Source organism: Helicoverpa zea, chromosome 11 (assembly GCF_022581195.2).
Source record: "Helicoverpa zea isolate HzStark_Cry1AcR chromosome 11, ilHelZeax1.1, whole genome shotgun sequence".
In the NCBI taxonomy this organism is placed as follows: domain Eukaryota; kingdom Metazoa; phylum Arthropoda; class Insecta; order Lepidoptera; family Noctuidae; genus Helicoverpa; species Helicoverpa zea.
Genome location: NC_061462.1, coordinates 9,924,470 through 9,943,649, shown reverse-complemented (window position 1 = coordinate 9,943,649; position 19,180 = coordinate 9,924,470). Strand labels below are relative to the sequence as shown.

Sequence of the window (19,180 nt, the reverse complement as noted above, 5' to 3'; positions counted from 1 at the left end):
TTTTGACATTATTAACTTAGGAGAATCGGGGCCCTGGTTAACAGAGATGACGGTTTTAAGCGTAAGAGCGATTATTTATTATGGTACGTTCACACGCGCGCGTTCAAATCGACATTCAACGGGCACAGTCACGTTCACGAGCGTGTAAACGGTACGCCCGAGCCCGTGAACGCGCCCGTGCCCGTGAATGCCGCGAATCGGTCGAGTGTCGGTTTTTTGGCAAAGTTCAAAGGATGAATGTGCGGGCGCCCGGCGACTGTTTACACGCGCGCGGGCAGTCAGTCTCTCCTGCGCTTTCGTGACGATTAAACGTTCTAAGAAAGTCGCTACGATCGGAGATTACAACATGGCGGAATGGTTAACGTCGTTCATCATTTTGATTCTTTTTCCAATAAAAATAAGTTAAGGCAAAGGCTATGACAGCAACAACACCGAGATCCTCGCTGCTCGCCATTCTTGCACTGACTGACACGACGGCGCGCGTGTGAACAGCTTGAATGTCCGCCTGCCCGCGACGGGCTGCACGCCGCGCAGCCCGCCAGGCAGCCCGCCGGGCTGCGCGGCGCGCGTGTGAACGTAGCATTAGAGCGTAACCTGTTCGAACTTTGTACCTACTCGACGTCGTCAACGCCATACTTGTTTTGGCAACAACTAGCGCCCCGTAGTGTGAAAAATAAGTAAAGAGTCATCTAACGGGCACGATTCTGCTAGGTACTTTACTTAAGCGACATGCGATTCACATCCGACCGAGATCCAATCACGACTCAATTACCTACGATTGAAGCGTTTGTGGCATTTCGCTATTTTTTTCTTTTAATTGTATTTGGCCTTACATTATACACGAGTAGGGCTGCCATCTCGAATTTCGCCCTATACACGAGGTTTACAGCAGCGGGTTCGATTCCCGGAATTCACTTTGTGGGTTTTAAAACTGTTACAAAGCAGCCCGCCCGGGGTCTGGAAGCTGTTATTGATTGGTACGAGTAACTACACCCGTGCATCAGAGAACACGTAAATCTCGGTTCTGCGCCTGATTTCCCTCCTTTCGAGTCGGATTACCAACCCATTGGGCTATGAGAGATAAGGAATAGGTAGGTAGTGAGTGCACTTGTGCACGTCTGCGCAAATGTTTGTGCACTATAATAATGTCCTGCGCAGTTGGCAAATTTTCCCTGGCCGATTATCGGTTAGGAGCACATCATCATCATCATTCATATCAGCGAGAATTACTTTTAAACTGTTCGATGATGGAGACGAGAAGTACCTGCAGTTCAAGGAACTCCTACTATGTACGGTTTAGCAGCTACCACGTGTTTGAACTTATTACCTCCCTTTTTTTATACTTAGGTACAATAGGTATTTATTTTAAATATTATTTGGATATAGGTCAGATAAAAGAAATCTGAGGGATATCTATACTAATATAATAAAGAGGAAAACTTTGTTTGTTTGGTTGTAATGAATAGGCTCAAAAACTACTGGACCGTTTTTAAAAATTCTTTCACCATTCGAAAGCTACATTATCCATGAGTAACATAGGCTATATTTTATCCCGGTACGGGCAGTAGTTACCACGGGACGCGGGTGAAACCGCGGGAAAACGGCTAGTACAATATAAATTAGTTATTCAATTAATCAAAGAAATTAAGTAAGTACATACGTATTTGCTATTTACTAGAATACTCATTGATATGTATATAATTCTTATTATTAATTCTCTTCGCGATACATACGACTAGGGCTGCCACCTCGAATTTCGCTAAACCCGGACAAACATTAAAAAAACCCGGACATTTGGCGTAAATCGCATTTTTTCCCCGAACGAGTACGATTTTTTAAATTCAATGAGGTGCTTCTTTACATGAAAAGTGTCCGGGTTTTCCCCGGACACTTCTTGAAACCCCGCCCGGACGGCCCCCGGACGGCCTCCAAACGAGGACAAATCCGGGGAAACCCGGACGGATGGCAGCCCTACATACGACAGGTATTTACATCGTCCCGTTTCATCATTGCTCAAACTCTAAAGACATCAAAAAAATATGTAAGAACTAGAGTCTTAAATCTCTTTGCTCAAACTGCATTATCATACTAAAATTATTAAATTAGTAGGTATCAACATAACATTATACACGTAGTTAAAAGTTGCTTAAATGCTAATAAGGCACCTGCATTGCACATGCGCGAACCCGGGCTTATTTTCAAATAATCAATTGAGCCCTCATCCAGACTGGCATATTTTGTCAGGGTTTTAATTGGCTGCAGGCTGTAGAATATTTTTCCTATGAAACATGTCATCAGATGGTTTGTTTGCATTTTCAATGAATGCCTTGATACAATTATCTGTTAAAAGTTATGTAAAACCCCTAGATTGGAGTAAAACGTAATGAAGACGAGACGAAGTTTCAAGGAATTCTTTATATTGGCCAAGCAAGATCTTAAACTTAATGAAAACCTGAAACACTGGATTACCGGAATACCTCTCATAGGTACCACTTTTGCCTATAATACTTACAGCCAAAAATATAATTCAATATAATTCAGTAAGTTTTTAGCAACTACCTAATGGTGATTACACTAGTTTACAAAATCAAACTTTTTGCCTGTTGCCGTGGATTTAATGGCTGGTAACATTCACTTATGTTTAGTTTTTATTAATTACACCCGCAAAAATTTTTTTGTAGCTCGACTTTACTTGTTATTGACTTTCTCTTTTCTGAACCTTTTTCAGTCGCTAAAGTACGTATTTTATTGTAATTATACAAATATGTGAAGTTTTTACAACACGAGTAGTTCAAGGAGGCGTTGTTTGAACAATCCAAACCATGTTTGTTACTTATGTGGAGAATATGTGTTTGAGAAGAGTAGAAATGTCATCAGAGACGCTTAAAAATACTTATTTTTTATATTTTGGAATGTTGTTAGATAAAAATGAAAAATCTTGGGCTCCTGATTGTGTTTGTAAATCGTGCGTTGAATAATTAAGATTATGGAAAAGTGGTAAAAGAAGTACTTTTAAACTTAAAACACCAACTATTTGGAAAGAATCGAAAAATCATCTCGAAGACTCTTACTTTTGTAGCGTGAACATAAACAGCTTAAACACCAAAAATCGAGCTAAATGGCAAAACCGAAGTAGTACATGTGTTCAGCGTCCAGTGCAGCATTCACCTGAACTTTCAGAGAATAAAAATTATATTGAATTTTGAAAAAATATAATGAAAATTATGTTGATCTTGTCGAAGAACTGCTTTTACAATTAAGAGATATGGGATGCAATTTCAGCATAAACTCACTTCGTCTTCAGTCATCTGGACAGATTTCCGGAAAATTTAGGAGATATGAGCGAAGAGCAGGGAGAACGTATGCATCAAGATTAACGTGTCATGGAAGAACGTTATCAGGGTTTCTGGGATGTAAATATTATGTCTGACTATTGCTGGTCTCTGATACGCCATTTCCCAAAGTCTACACATAAGAGAAGAGCTTTAAAGCCAAGTTTTTTGGAACTTAACAATTAATATAATTTTTAAACAAATATTCTTTAAGGTAAATACACGTTTTTTCTCTTTAAACCGCACTTAGCTGAATCTCAAAAACTAGAGCTGATAAAAAAAAACTACTAATAGTTTTAAATATGGTTAAATATGAGTAGTCAACAACAGCTTAAAAAATCCCGGCAACAAATGTACTGTAAACTAGTGTTATCATTATATAGTGGGATGGGTAGTTCCGGTGGCGATTGTCATAGGAGTTAGTGATGTCTCGGCTTTGGATGTGGTGTGTTGCGCTTGCGCTGGTCGGGCTGTGGTATGCGCCGGCGCAGGCTGTGGTGGGCGGCGCACCTGCTGCGCCCCCCGAGCCTGACGCGGCGGTGGTGTTCACCCAGCGCCACGGGTTCAGCTCCCGTATCGAAGGAATCAAAGATGAAAAACTTGGATATTACAGCTTCTTCGGGATAAGGTAAGAGATGTAGATACATAAAAGTTAAAAAAAAAATCTCCAATAAATGTTTCGCATGCAAAAAATGACGATGATTGTTGTGACAATAAGCTTATCCAAATAGGAGTTAGTTGAGTTGAGACAGCTTAATAAAAATAAAAAAATTGAAATAACACATAAGTGGTCAAAGGTCTAATCAGTTTAGCATCAACCCTTGAAGATTAAAACTGAAAAGTTTGACGAATATTTAGTTTTGAGACATTATTGGCGGTCTCTATACCTACAGAATCATTTTGTCAATTTTGTTTCTTTAGAGAAGTGGAATTATTGACAGGAATGAGTGAAAAAGCTTTCTTTAAATTGGTACGTTTTACTAATTTCAATTTGGTTCGTTGCAAAACTAGCATCGCTTCCTAGAACCACCAAAAGAAGTTTGTAGGTACCAATACGAAACGTTTTTGTATCAATAAGTTTAAAAATATAATAGGTAAAATCATAAATATAGTAAATTTTCTTAGCAGAATTAGAAAGATTCAAGAATTTTAAATATTCAACAATTTAGAAATGCAGCATTTCAGACCGACTGTGTAATAAAATTAAATTACATGATTAAAATTTAATTTTAAATTAAATTGAATCTGTTATTTCAAGCTAACCATTTGGCGGATGTTGATAGTGGTTTCCGCTATTTTCGTGGCCAACAGATTATCCATGATGTAGTAACTTAGGTACCTACATTAAATTATTGATATAAAATAAAAATAACTAAAATATTGACCAAGTGTTATAAAAACTGGAGGTCTTGTTGTATTCAATCTTGTTCACTAGCTCTCTTATTACTGGCTCATTTACAACTCTTTAGAAACAAATTACCTCCATCAGATATGCTGAACCACCACTGGGTCCTCAGAGGTTCCAGCGGCCCATCCGCCGGTACCTTGCAGGAGAGATGATGGCTACCCAGCAGTGCCTCCCATGCCCTCAACCCGATCCTTACCAGCGAGGGCGAATCTTAGGACATGAAGACTGCCTCTGTCTTAACGTGTATGCTCCTAAAATGCCTGCTACGGAAGAAGGTAAGCAGTTGATGAAATCAAACGTAACCGTCAAGTCAACTCTGTTTGAAATGATACATTTAACCTTTTGTATAATTTGCAGGAAGCCCGGTTGTCTTCTTCATTCACGGTGGTAACTATAGAACTGGATCGACACATTCTTATGGAGTAAGCAACTTTAGCTTTGTTCGGTTTTACCAACTTGGATATAATTATTTACTAGATCAGATACATAGCTAGAAGACTTCATAAATTCTACTTTGTCGATGACTTTCCTATCTAATTAGTTAAAGAAATTGTAGCAGTGTGTTGCAATGTTATTTGTTTCCAGGGACAACATTTGGTTCAAAAGGATACGATATTGGTAACAGCACAGTATCGGTTAGGCTCGCTTGGATATCTGAGCACAGGGCAAAGAGATGCAGGAGGCAATGTTGGACTGTTTGACCTACATGCGGCCATGATCTGGGTAAGACGTTCAAAATTATAATAATCTTTAATTTTCGTACTGCTAACTTCCATATAAGCATCAATCACTCTGTCCTGAAAACCTAACAAATTAACCTGTCAATATTCCCCGATAAGTAACTAAATAATATTTTGTGTATATTTCAGATACAAGACTACATTCAATTCTTCGGGGGTGACGCAAAGCGAGTGGTTGTGATGGGCCAAGGTTCTGGGGGCAGTGCCGCTTCCCTCCTGGCGTTGTCTCCTGAAGGTCGCACCGCTACGGGAGTCGCCGCTTTGTCGGGCGCTCCCTTGTCTCCAGGCGCCGTGAGACCAGACCCTGAAAAACATTCCGACGCCTTAGCCGAACGTACGGGATGCCCGAAGAAACCAGCTGAAAGTCTTCTCATATGCTTACGGAAATTGCCCGTTGAAGAACTTGTGCAGGTACTTAGTACGAACTTTAGTTTTTTGATTGTTGGTAATTTAATCTCAAAGAATATTTCATATTTGCAGGCTGACGAGGATTTGAATATGGACATGGTAGACACACAAAGATTTTTGGAAGAGATTTCAGGACGATCAGGTAAGGCTTGGGCAATAATAAGCATATGGAAAAAATACCTCATATCTCTAATTTCGTGTCTTGTATGATACAAACAGACGGACAAATCGAAATGATATGTTCTATGTAGCATTGTTATAATTTTTCCAGGTGCTGGTGCTAGAGTAGAAGGTGCGGATGACCTCCGAGGTCTGCCGCCTCTCGTAGCCGAAGCTCCAGCTGAGTCACTGGGTAGGAAGCAGAAACGTGTCCCTCTCCTCACCGGTGTCACGTCGGCCGAGACCTCAAGGGCTGTGTTTGGTAAGACAAATAAAAAATGTTATATAAATGGACAATAAACAATCACTAACATTAACTAACATCCATCCTCCGAGCCTTTTTCCCAATCATGTTGGGGTCGGCTTCCAGTCTAACCGGATTCAGCTGAGTACCAGTGCTTTACAAGAAGCGACTGCCTATCTGACCTCCTCAACCCAGTTACCCGGGCAACCCGATACCCCTTGGTTAGACTGGTGTCAGACTTACTGGCTTCTGACTACCCGTAACGACTGCCAAGGATGTTCAATGACAGCCGGGACCTACAGTTTAACGTGCCATCCGAAACACAGCCAATGGTGTCTAAGATATACTTAGAAAGTACATACAGACTTAGAAAAGTTGCATTGGTACTTGCCTGACCTGGGATCGAACCCGCGCCCTCATACTTGAGAGATTGGTCCTTTACCCACTAGGCCACCACGACTAACATTAACTAACAAACTATATAAATTCCTTCCTTTAGGCCGGCAGCACACATCCGGTTTCCTGATCCGGTTTCCTGATCAGGAATTCTGATTCGGAAACCGGAATGCTCTTTTTTCATACAAAATGTTCACAAGAGCGCACACGTTCTTACTTTTTCCGGACGGAAAAAAACCTGACATTCGGTTTAAAATTTTCTCCGTGCGTTCGGGTACTCAGAACGGAATAAAACCTGATGACGTCATTCCGAACGCAGCGCTCGCGAACAATTTGGTTTGACCGCCGCACACATACGGAAATTTTCATTCTGAATCAAGGTAGCCATGTTCCGAATGAACGTGTATCAGAGCCCGCTTGTCACTTACTTTTTTATATTTGTTTTAGTTTTTTTTTGAGAGATGAAATCCAGTTTATTAAACAATTAACAAATCTATACTAATACTATAAAGCTGAAGAGTTTGTTTGTTTGTTTGAACGCGCTAATCTCAGGTAGGTACTACTGGTCCGATTGGAAAATTTCTTTCAGTGTTAGATAGCCCATTTATCGAGGAAGGCTATAGGCTACTTATCGGCTTTTTATCCCAGTACGGGAAGTAGTTCCCCACGGGATGCGGGTGAAACCGCTGGCAGAAGCTAGTATATACATATTTGCATACATAAAAGATAAATAGTTTAAAGTAGGCGGATCACAATCCATTCAAAACTGCCCCATGTCCTATAACAAAGTGACGTATCTCAAAAAAAAGATAAAAATTTTAAAAACAATATGGTACTTATATGTACTCTCTAACTTAATTTTTTACACCTTCATACGAAAAAGTGCTTTAAAAATGGTTCAGGCGCTGTTATGAGAACATCGCTCATAGGACTATTCATACATTTTATTAAATTATTTTTTTGTTTGCTATGGTATACCTCATAGGTGGTCCCATAATCATCTCATCATCGTCATCGGATCTGATGATGGAAACCCTGAGAAATCCAGGGCAACTTTTGAAAGTTGTAGGCATGCGCAGGATAAAAACTTGATTATGAGGTGTATGTCTGATAACATTATGCATTAGTGAAAGTTTGGAGCTGACCTGATGATGGAGACCAGAGAAGGTCGAGGGAACTCGACAACTGAGTACGTAAACTACTTCGTGTTTGGACTTATGTTATTTGTATTGAATAGAACTTTGCAACAGTGAAGGTTTGGAGCTGACCTGATGATGGAGACCAGAGAAGGTCGACGGAACTCGACAACTGAATATGTAAACTACCTTGTATTTGGTCTTATATTATTCGTATTGATGAGAAATTTCCAATAAGGCTTAAGTGGCTCTATACGTACTGGCCATGTAAATTCAGAATGAAAAAAACCGAATGTGTGCGCTAGTGTCACGGAATCCCGAATCGGAATTCCTGATCAGGAAACCGTATCCGGAAACCGGATGTGTGCTGCCGGCCTTATCCGTCAATATTGTGTTGTGAACTTGTGACATAACGTTTCATTTTACTCTACAGGTAAATTTAACAAATTCCTGACAAACCAACTCCAAAATGTGAAGGACTTCCTCAAGAAAGATGTAATAGGAGGTCTTCAGAATGTGGTGCAAGGGGTTGAGGGTCTGATCCCACTGGCTTCTAACGTTCAAGCTGTCCTGCCTATCTCCGACTACTATCAGGGCTTGTTTGATCAGGCTTCTAATCTCATTGATGGACTTTCTGAGGTCGCGGAAGCTACAGGTAAATAAACTTGTGCAAAAAATAATTCTTTTAAACACTACGTTTTTCTAATCTATAAAACGTAACTGATCCTTGGAGAATAAAGGTGCAGTCATACATTGCCATCTGGTCACGGAACGAAATTTCATAAAAGCTCATCTATCTGTATATATAAAAGAAAGTCGTGTTAGTTACACCACTTATAACTCAAGAACGGCTGAACCGATTTAGCTGAAAACTGGCAGGGAGGTAGTTTAGAGCCAGGAGAAGGACATAGGATAGTTTTTATTGCAAAAAAAGACAATTTATTCCGGACATATAGCGCCATCTATTGTTCAAACCAAAAATCTGCCGGATGCCACTATTCCACGCGAACGAAGTCGCGGGCAAAAGCTAGTTTATTATAAAACCTTTTAAGCTATTCGCATTTTATATAAGTTTTTAACTTGAACTAATTCAAAGCATTTTTGAACCCTCTTCAGCACCCTAACCAAGGGGTCGGACCCTTTTTTTACCCTTCATAGCAAAAAGGGAGATTTTTTGTTAGAGTCTGTCCTCAGCAGGAAATCGATAGTTTACAACAGTTAATAATACAATTTTCGATGCTGAGTAAAGAAATGGGTCTTTCGTTATCTCAACACACTTAACTCATCACGAATGTGTTCAGTTGGAGAAACTCAAAATTTTAACATTTATCATGTCGTCAACTCGACACGTTAAGATTTTGATGCGTGTTCAGTTGGTGAAACTTAGATTATTCACTTTTATGTTTTCACCAACTCAACACGTTTTATAATTTAAACCGATTTCAAATAAAAAGTACAGTCAACAAATGAAAGTTTTATATATTTGGTATTAAACAAATCAAAAACTAACTTAATAATTTCAATAGATATTTACACAGATATTTACAATAAATATTTACAATAAATATCAAAAACTATCCTAGTAAAACAAAAAACTAAAAAGCGTCAAAAAATTCGTCCCCATCGCTGTCAACTGGGAGCGTGCCCAAGAGGCTGGCAGCATTACCTCGTTGAATCGCTATGCTGATTCTTTGTCCGAGGTAATAGCCGGCCTTCTGGTCACGAGAAGCGTCAACCAGCCGCCTAGAGAGATCTTTAAATAGAATGTGGGCATTTGGACCCCACGACCCGTTTCAACCCCAAACGGTTCGAAAATATAGTTTCCGACAAGGCCACTATATTTCCGCCGCTTGAGGTTCTCCGCAGCCGCAGCGGCAGCAGCAGCACAGCACGCAGAACTTGGAAGGTGTGATGGCGCAAGAGTATCGACACAGGTCGCGTCCCATACTAAAGGCCTACCCATCTTCCAAGGGAATAACGACATACCGTCTGGTCTCTTACCGTCGTCGTCGCGTGCCAAGCCGTTTGGTTCTAATACAGCTGGTACCCCGACGGCAACAAGCTAGATTTCAATACCATTATTTTATTGTATAAAATTATTAAAAGTTGCTAATGCATCTGGCTTCAATGCACTTATGATTTCCTAGTACTTGTACTAAGTAGTTTGGGAGTCCATGTTCGCGTTTGCTAAGCTGACGTTCAGTAGCCGATGATGTTTGTGACACAGAAAATGAATACATTCATTTGTTGACTGTACTTTTTATTTGATATCGGGTTAAATTATAAAACGTGTTGAGTTGGTGAAAACATAAAAGTGAATAATTTAAGTTTCACCAACTGAACACGCATCAAAATCTTAACGTGTCGAGTTGACGACATGATAAATGTTAAAATTTTGAGTTTCACCAACTGAACACATTCGTGATGAGTTAAGTGTGCTGAGATGACGAAAGACCCAAAGAAATCAGCATTGTTCCTTGGATATTTCAATTGCAATTGATGAAATATGTGATGTGTGAGATGTGTACATACATTTGATGAAATATATTTATGGATTATAATATTACTTAGGTATATTAATTACTTTATGCGATTTCCTTGTGATATTTTTACGCACAAAATCATTTCATTTTATTAAATTAATCATAATTAACATGTTAGTAAACAAGAAGTTCACAGGAAATTGTAATCCAGTTTTTATAAATGTCTTTAGCTTTTTGGGTGAAACATTAAATCACACATAAGGAGCGTGGATATAATGCGATATGAAATAAACAATACTAAAAAATTAATAACAATAAAAAAATCACATGCCAATTTCAACAACATACATCTTAATCTCCTAGGTGATGCCCTGTTCAACTTCCCGGCGTACCAGAGCGTGCAGCAGTGGAGTTCAGGTGGCCAGGCGTTCCTGTACAGCTTCGAACACGTCGGGAACCTCTCTAAAGGCTGGCATTTCCTACCTGGCGTCTCTTTAGCGGGTTAGTATTTAAAAATTGACTTTGTAGATATTTAAGAGCGTGTACGCTCGGCGCGCGATGTCAACTTTAGGTAATTCAACGCAAAAAATCGCGCAGACTAGCGTCGCGGCTGTGTGCGTGCCTATCATACTTCACGTATAGTCACACAAACCATTTTGATCCTTTCGAGTGAAATTGGTAGAACAAAAATATGTTATTTAATAAATAGTTAATAGCGAGAAAATAGTGTAAGTCTATGGATGACTAAAATGTAAAAGCATGAAAATAAGTCGTTAATACTTACACTCTTTTGCAAAAAAATCGGGCACCTATGAAAACCTTGGTGAGGACTTTCTGTATATTACATACAATTTTCAACGGTACTAAATAGTCGACTGATGATTAATGGCAATGTTAAGAGTTTCTGTATTTTAACCGATTTCAAAAAAAAGGAGGAGATTTCAATTAGATTGTTTTGTGATTGTTCTCAATTTGATTGTTCTCGATTTCTCAAAGACGCCTGTACTGGGATTCTATAAAACTCGATCAACAACTCGCATTTCACTTCGATTCGTAATGTCATTTCATACTTTAGGGGAGGTAGGGGAGGGATGGGCACTTTTTCACAATTTATTGCATAAAAAATCAGATTTTACAGATCATTATCAACTTTTATTGCCATTTCTTATATTCGGCTAGATATAATGAAAGAGCTTTCCTAAAAATTACAATCAGTTTCAACATTACGAGATATTTAAACGGTTTTATTTAGCTCACCCCGTTTGTTTTATTATTTATTCTTGGATCAAATTTAGTAATTCAAATTTCACCCTCTTCCTGTCAACCGATTGGTCTGAAATTTTGTATACACCTTTAATTAAATCCAATATGGCCGCCGGCACAAAATGGCACAGCCCCCTCAATATGGGTATCAAATGAAAGGGCTACACAAGTAGAATACTAGCAAAAACATTCTAGCCATCGTTAAATGTAGGCACTTAATCACTTTAAAACACTTAGAACTTTATTTAAACACTATTTTAAATATAATAGTCTCTAGATCAAGTTGGCAACGGTACCTGAAACAAGATTCTATAAAGGATTTTTCGCGCAGATTTATAACCTCACAAATTTTCACTGACGAAGAAAAGCCTCCCTACCATAGAGAGCATTGGACACTTTTGACTTAGTTTATGAAAAAAAAATCGGTAAAAAAACTTTTAAGTTAAACGGTTTTATCTTATGTGCACTGAAAACTAGAAAATAAAAAATAGTTACTTACCTGTCAACCTACGTAGGTGGTCCCGGTCATATTAGACTAAAATAAAAACGTGGGGCCCATTAACTATTGCTGTAGTACTCTCTTCTAAAGGTATAATAGGTGTGGATTGCATCGACTTACTATAATTGTAACTGGAGATTTTGACAATCAATAATTAATAATAGAAAATACACATACCTTTCATTAGTTTTCTCTTTATAACGATCCGAAACCGCAACAAAATATTTAAGTACTTTTACGAGTGTTTGTTCTTGACAACTCACAGAAATGACAGATAGTCTATGGATGAACACCGTTACCAGTCGGTAACGTAAACTACCCAATTAAAAAAAAACAAAACTATGATCAGAAATCAGAATAAAAGGACCCCCCTTTTATTCTGATTTGATCATGTCTCCCAACTGCCCATCTCTCCCCTACCTCCCCTATAGATAGACAGATTTTGACAAATCTGTCAAAATCTCGACTTTGATTTAGTTCAACTTGTCAACACGCTCGATAGTGAAGCGCTAGTGTAGTTTGACAATGTCAATCACGAAACTTTAAGGTAGAATTCCGTGGGTCGCGATTGTCGCAGCCGCGCGCGACAAAAGTCAACCTATGAAAATGTATGGCACCGCTGCCGAGGGCTGCGACAGTCGCGCGCGGACGACGAATTTCGTGAGCCGCTCGCGGCCGTACGCTTCTCAACATGGTCTAGCGCTTAATAACATCTATAGAATTTTAGTAAAACCAGAATTAAATTTTTGACAATGCCGCGAGCAGCTTACGAAATTCGTCGGCCGCGCGCGACTGTCACGGGCCTCGACAACGGTGCCATACATTTTCAAAGGTTGACTATTGTCGCGTCCACGGAATTCTACCTTTAGATCGAAGTCGAAGTGAGAGTGATGTCGAAGTGAGTTGTGATATTTTATAGAATCGACATGCTGGACCGATTTGAAAAATTGATTGTTTATGTGAATGGTCCAGTCCATCTAGACCGAAAAATTGTGGTCAAATAACAACAATTGCCGGAAAGCAAAATATTGGTGAAGAGCTTGGGTTTACCATTGCAAATAAAGTTTTAAGTTTTCTATCCTATATGCTTCAAAAGTTATTCGGGATCAAAAGTCAAAATTTGGGTACATCCAAAATGAACATATAAATAAAATTATACATCATACATCTGCAATAAGTGATTTCTAGCCTAAGGAATCCGCCATATTGGATTAAGACTCGCGACACATTTTTTTTTCGAGTTTTTTATAGCAAGCCCTTTCATTTGATACCCATATCGTAGGAATGCATTAAAAACATTTTTTTCTCCATCTTGGGTATACCGCCATATTGGATATAGAATCATACATTGTCATTAAAACAGAACGGTCAAACAAAATTTCAACTCAATCGATAAAAAAAAAATATGCTTCAAAATTGAGCTTTAAATAAAATAGTAATGTATCAAGATTTGTTGGTCGCGCTTGAAATGTAGTCTATTCTCGGTATCCACGGCAGAGGTTATTCACCCTACGCGATATGACGGAGCGACACGTCCTCTCTCTGTGAAGCCTCGCGGCGGTCTGGTTTCAGTTTGAGTTGACTCGCGTGCAGCGTTTTATAGTAGTTTTTAAATAATTTATAAAAAAAAAAACCGGCCAAGTGCGAGTCGGACTCGTGCACGAAGGGTTCCGTAAATTACAGTTAAATCAACCTATCTCAAAAACTATAAGAGATACTTTGATCAAACCAAAAATCGTTGAAAGAGTTAATTAGCATGCATCACCTCTATTTTTTTTAGAATTTTATACCCCGTAGTTATAAAAATAGAGGGGGGGGGACATACTTTTTACGACTTTGAGAGCTGATATCTCAAAAACCGTTCACTTTAAGAAAAATGTTTTTTAGAAAACTTTATATCATTTTAAAAGACCTTTCCATTGATACCCCACACGGGTATGTACATCGAAAAAAAAAAATTTCATCCCTCAGTTACATGTATGGGGGGCCCCACCCCCAATTCTTTTTTTTACTATTTAGTGTCATATTTTTGTAGCGGTTCATACAACACATATTCCCATCAAATTTCATCACTGTAGTACTTATAGTTTCCGAGTAAATCGGCTGTGACAGACGGACAGACGGACAGACGGACAGACGGACAGACGGACAGACGGACATGACGAAACTATAAGGGTTCCGTTTTTGCCATTTTGGCTACGGAACCCTAATAAAAACGAGAGATTAAATTATAATATAAAGTTTATGTTTTAAAGAAAGAGTTATATTACTATAGTAAATAATTGTTATATTAAATTAAGTAAGATAGGTAGGTAAAAAAAGCATTTGAAATTCACAATTTTTCACATTGTTAAAATATTTTTTTCTGAAAGATAGAGACCTAAATCAAAAAATGTTTTCAACTAACTATAGGCATGGGGATTTCGTCTATGAGTAAAAAAATAAATATAATTAGATTTGCCACTGTTTTCACATGAATTTAAGCTTCGAAATAGACGCTGAACGGGAATTTTATAAAACATCTGTTACGTTATAGGGATTTTCAGTATTTAATCTACACAAATTGAAATTTATGTTCAATTAACTATATAGACAGTGAAATTACCTTGCTTTATTAAAAATTAACATAGTTATAGGATAAGTAGTTAATTAGAAACAGTGGTTTGAAAAGTACCTTTGTAGGCCAAATGGCGCGCGGTTGACATACACGCTCTTAACATCTGCCCTTGACAAAGATGCATATCCGGGATGGATTGCAACGAAGTACGACATGGACATGCACCCCTCACCCCTATTTATTGATTCAAACAATTGTAAATAAAGACAAGTCTATGGTGGCAAAAAATAAAACAGTTTTTTCAGTGTATTTTGGGTCTAGACGGCTCAGTAAGGGTGAAGGGGAAATGTCTAGAGGGCGTTCCTTTGACCTATGCCCGAAACTTTGGGAGACTGACATTTTCTAATGCTACATGTTTTGTGCTACGCTAACATCTCAGCTCAATAATCTTTAATCTGGCTTGGCACTATTTATATTGATCTTGATTATACTTACAGAAAAGTCGACCGACGAGCCGATGAAGCCTAAGAAAGCGCAAGGTCCTTCCCACGGAGACGAGTTAGCATATATCTTCGAACCATTGGGCCCTGACGGCCAGCCCATGGGCGGCGAGGTCTCCAGCACCGATGCTCGAGTCAGGGAGAACTTTGTGGGGCTTATCTCCAAGTTCGCACACGGACTTGATGATGCCAAAACCAAGAACACTTCAAAGATCTTAGGTGGCATACTGTTCCCTTCGAGCGCAGATCAATTTTTAAAGATTGGCGAATCGTTGACAATTGATAAAGATTTTAGGTGGGTACAATATTTATCTTATAGTAGCATATAGTAAATATTATTCAAACTGAACCGGTTTACCCAACACTATCGTGGTCTATTTTTTCTCAAACCAGTCCGCTACAATAGATTAAAATCTGGTTTAGAAAAACAAAAACTAGTTTAATATTTTAGAGCGTTATCATTTTGCAAACTTAAGTTATTGATGTGTATTATTTCAGGTTCTGTCAGATCGGATTATGGGGCAATATGGGAGACAGGTTGACAGGAGCACTATGTAAGAATCTCCTCGGCAACTTATTGAATTTGCAACAACTGGGCAAGTTGCCAGCAATACCAGGACAATTGCCGGGCCAGTTGCCGGGCCAATTGCCTTTGCAGTTGCCCGCACAGAACACTATGCAATTAGTGCCAGGACTGTTGGGTAAACAGCCAACTAGAACTCCTCAGAGGCAGCCACAGAAACCACAAAGAACCACACAGGGGCCTTTTAAGCTCCCGTTTGATTTTTGAGTTGACTAAGTAAGAAGTTTATATTGTCAGTGCCATATTTTTTACACCTTAATAAATAAAAGATTATACGAAGCGATTTTATTTTGAAAACCTTGCTATTTTAAAGGTGACGAATAAGAAGCTTTATTTATTTACTTGAACGCGAATCTTAGGAACTCTTGGCCCAAATTGAAAAAGAAATTTCAGTGTTTGATAGCCTATTATTCGAGGAAGGCTATGAGTCCTCTTATGGGGTGTCTGTCTGTATAAAAGGTCATATCAGATGTAATACAATAAGTGAGTTCTGCAAAAATATTTTTGTAAATACATACCTATCTAATTAGCTAATTGTAAACAAATGCTCATTAGCATACAATTCTGAGGATCAAAACCACAGAACCAGGAAACCTGAGTTGTTTGCTATTATTAGAGTTGAGGATGTCAAAACAGGAAAACCGGTTTATTGGTTGACCGTAGATGGAGCGCACTAATTAATGACGATATTTAACGTCTGGAGGTATATCAACCAGCTCAGCCAGACATCCTGCAGTATAAGCTGAATACTAGTCAACATGCGTCGTGCCTGTGCTATTGTTTTGTTCCTCGTCTTCACTCAATACTTGATTGAGACAACTGAAGCTCAGTCGTCGAACCCGGCTGGTACTTGTGGGAAACATGGTGACCCAGTAAGTTTTATTTTCACTACTGGATTCATAATTCGAATGTTTAGTCTTACCCATACAGCCATTTTTGGTCGCAGATATGATAAAGATGTAACAAGTCGCAACAGTTTCGTAACTGATACGACACAACGTGACTGTGTAGGGATTAGCTTTTATGAGTTGTAACGGTTCAGTAAAAATGTGACGGAAACTAGATTCAGTAACTTTGTGTGGTCGCTGTGTCGATACTTTACAGCTTAATTTGTAACCACACATTTTAGAAACTTTGCGTTTGGTTTGTAACCAGTGTGCAATGTTGACACAATTGTGTTGTAACTGGGTAGTAACATGTGTAGTCGATGTTCCAGAACACTTTAACAATAACTTGCATATATAAAAACATGACGAGAGCCAGTTATTCTCAAACTGTCTATGTTTTCTGCCATTATCAACCATTTAATGAAATTTAAAATGAGTAAACAACCAAAAACCTTACGTAAATTCTGATGGACTTCAACTTTTTACAGAAGAGTAAAAGAAATAAGTACGTCCCAAAATATCTCAAGTGCCTAATTGTACTCGTACACAAGTTTTTTTTTATTATAATACCTAATATTTTTTTCATGATGTGCATTGTTGGTAGGGCACATTGACGGATACCCATTTTATTGAACTTAAAACTTATTATTTTCTAGGCCATTTACAGGAAAACAGTACGGAATTTAGTGGAGGATCTTAGTGGTATAGTCCCTAGTGCCAAAGTTTCAACTTTCGAGCTCCAAATCGCTGTTTTTTCGTTTTCTCGGCCAAAACAAGACGTCTTCGTCTTTAACTCAAGTACTCGGCACAAGCGATATTAATTCTGATGAGCCTCCTTTGGTTAGAACAATGAAAAAAGGCATCTTGACTTGATAAAAACTTTGGGAAACACTGTAACCAAATATTAAGAGAAACCATCTTAAAAATCTAGTAATTTTGTAACAATTTACCGTAACATGTCGACACGTGTCGACACATTATCGTAACTTTGTGACTAGTTGCGACGAGCATATTTTTCATAACAAACATCAAAAATGTTTTTTCATAGTTCATTATTTATCAATTTTATGAGTAAATCTTGCTAAAATAATTTGTATTAGGATTAAAATATTTGATATTCTATTTAAATGGAAGCTTTTAAGCACTCAATGTGCATAATTTTATATTTTTATTTTATTTAACAAAAGTTTTTCTTTCGCCAGAATTATGAAAACATGATATTACGGTGGCGCGTTGGAAATATCAACATATTCAAAGAAATTACACAGTAAACTTTTTTTCCCAATAAGATTTGAGCATTATAAACCATATTAATTAATGAAAACTAAAACTTTGTTAACTTACCTTGAGTTCATCAACTCAAGGTAAGTAAACCATCATTATGGGATTTCTTGTATTTTGTATTCGTCGTGTCACTCACGCACGAGCCAACGAAATTGATCGAACGAATGAATGATTGAATGATTAGTGCTAACTCTGGTTAAAATATGGTAACAATGTTACGACACGGCGACGTAAATTAGAAACCAAATGTTACTTGTTTATTGTGTCGAGATCTTCCCCATTTTTAGTTGCAGCGACGGCGCTAACACGGAACGTCGACGAGATTATGTTTCGAGATAGATCAGTGTCGACGCTAAGTGTCGAAACGGTTACGTTATGTTCGCAAAAATGGTTATATGGGTAGTTTTGCACGAGTTTTCTTTATCTACATGGGTATATCTTGTCAATGGCAGAACTTATAAACATATTTCGAAGGAGATTCCTATTTACCTGTTAAATTAGTTGTTGTTTTTGACTGAGTTTCAGATTAATCCTAAATTTATATTTTTTTCAGTGTGACTCTGATTCAGAATGCTGTGCATCTGCAACGTGTCACAGATTCGCCAAAAGATGCCAGATCAAAATAGAACTACCTAAATACCATAAATGATGTAAAATAATAAATATCTTGGAAAAAAAAGACATGTCAAGCAACGTTTATGGACCAAAATTAAACACCGTATAAAATGCAAAAATCGTTTTATTCAGATATATTAATTAGGGTCTGTCTTTGTCTGAAGACTGAATGCTGCTCATTGTGCAATTGCACTACGAAGAAATGCAAGAAAAGTAAGTAAGTAGTCGGCACGGATAATGAGTTCTCGGCTCGGCGGAAGAGTGGGGATCGCTTTGCGCACTGGCAATAAACCAATAAATCACTTCTGCGCAGGTGAAGGTCAGGGCTCAATATCCTTGCCGATGATTATACTGAAAATAAAACTATAAAATAACTCGACTGCGTCAAGAAGTACGATTTTTTTAAAGATCATTTCTACATGGAAGGCTTCAGAGAGAGTAGGTATCAACTCATGTAATATGAACGTAGGTAATAAGTATACATAGTATGTGATAGCTTGAAAGAATGATCATTGGCAAATTATTGAGGACACGGCTGAACAGTTTTGTATTCTTGCACTGTATAATCTTGTGGTTTAAAGAAACAGTTGAAGGTTCGATTGTTCTACCTATACTTAGCCGTATCATTCAATTGCATTATCACACAATGAGCCCATGTTGACTCACAGATGACTAACAAAAAACGG

The 19,180-nt window shown here is 38.2% G+C and overlaps 1 protein-coding gene and 1 long non-coding RNA gene across 2 annotated transcripts; one reads left to right on the top strand and one right to left on the bottom strand.

Annotated features, from left to right (window-relative positions):
• Nucleotides 1-2,305: 2,305 nt before the first annotated feature.
• On the top strand, nucleotides 2,306-18,613 carry LOC124634526 (carboxylesterase 5A). The gene is made up of 13 exons (XM_047170135.1): nucleotides 2,306-2,486; nucleotides 3,716-3,960; nucleotides 4,822-5,015; nucleotides 5,098-5,162; nucleotides 5,326-5,463; nucleotides 5,610-5,891; nucleotides 5,961-6,030; nucleotides 6,160-6,309; nucleotides 8,257-8,478; nucleotides 10,670-10,807; nucleotides 15,123-15,420; nucleotides 15,624-16,580; nucleotides 18,433-18,613. Exons 2-12 carry the CDS (start codon nucleotides 3,758-3,760, stop codon nucleotides 15,913-15,915), a joined length of 2,052 nt encoding a protein of 683 aa, XP_047026091.1. The 5' UTR covers nucleotides 2,306-2,486; nucleotides 3,716-3,757; the 3' UTR covers nucleotides 15,916-16,580; nucleotides 18,433-18,613.
• On the bottom strand, nucleotides 6,059-10,743 carry LOC124634527. Its single transcript, XR_006984879.1, has 2 exons — nucleotides 10,655-10,743; nucleotides 6,059-6,300 (listed from the first exon to the last, which is right to left on the bottom strand). It is a non-coding gene; the product is annotated as an uncharacterized LOC124634527 (long non-coding RNA).
• Nucleotides 18,614-19,180: the final 567 nt, after the last annotated feature.

Bases quoted from the DNA above. Each gene is read 5' to 3' on its own strand.
- LOC124634526 (XM_047170135.1), top strand. From the start codon at position 3,758: ATGTCTCGGCTTTGGATGTGGTGTGTTGCGCTTGCGCTGGTCGGGCTG. The intron at 3,961-4,821 runs GTAAGAGATGTA...TACCTCCATCAG, and splicing joins TACAGCTTCTTCGGGATAAG to ATATGCTGAACCACCACTGG. The intron at 6,310-8,256 runs GTAAGACAAATA...TTTACTCTACAG, and splicing joins GACCTCAAGGGCTGTGTTTG to GTAAATTTAACAAATTCCTG.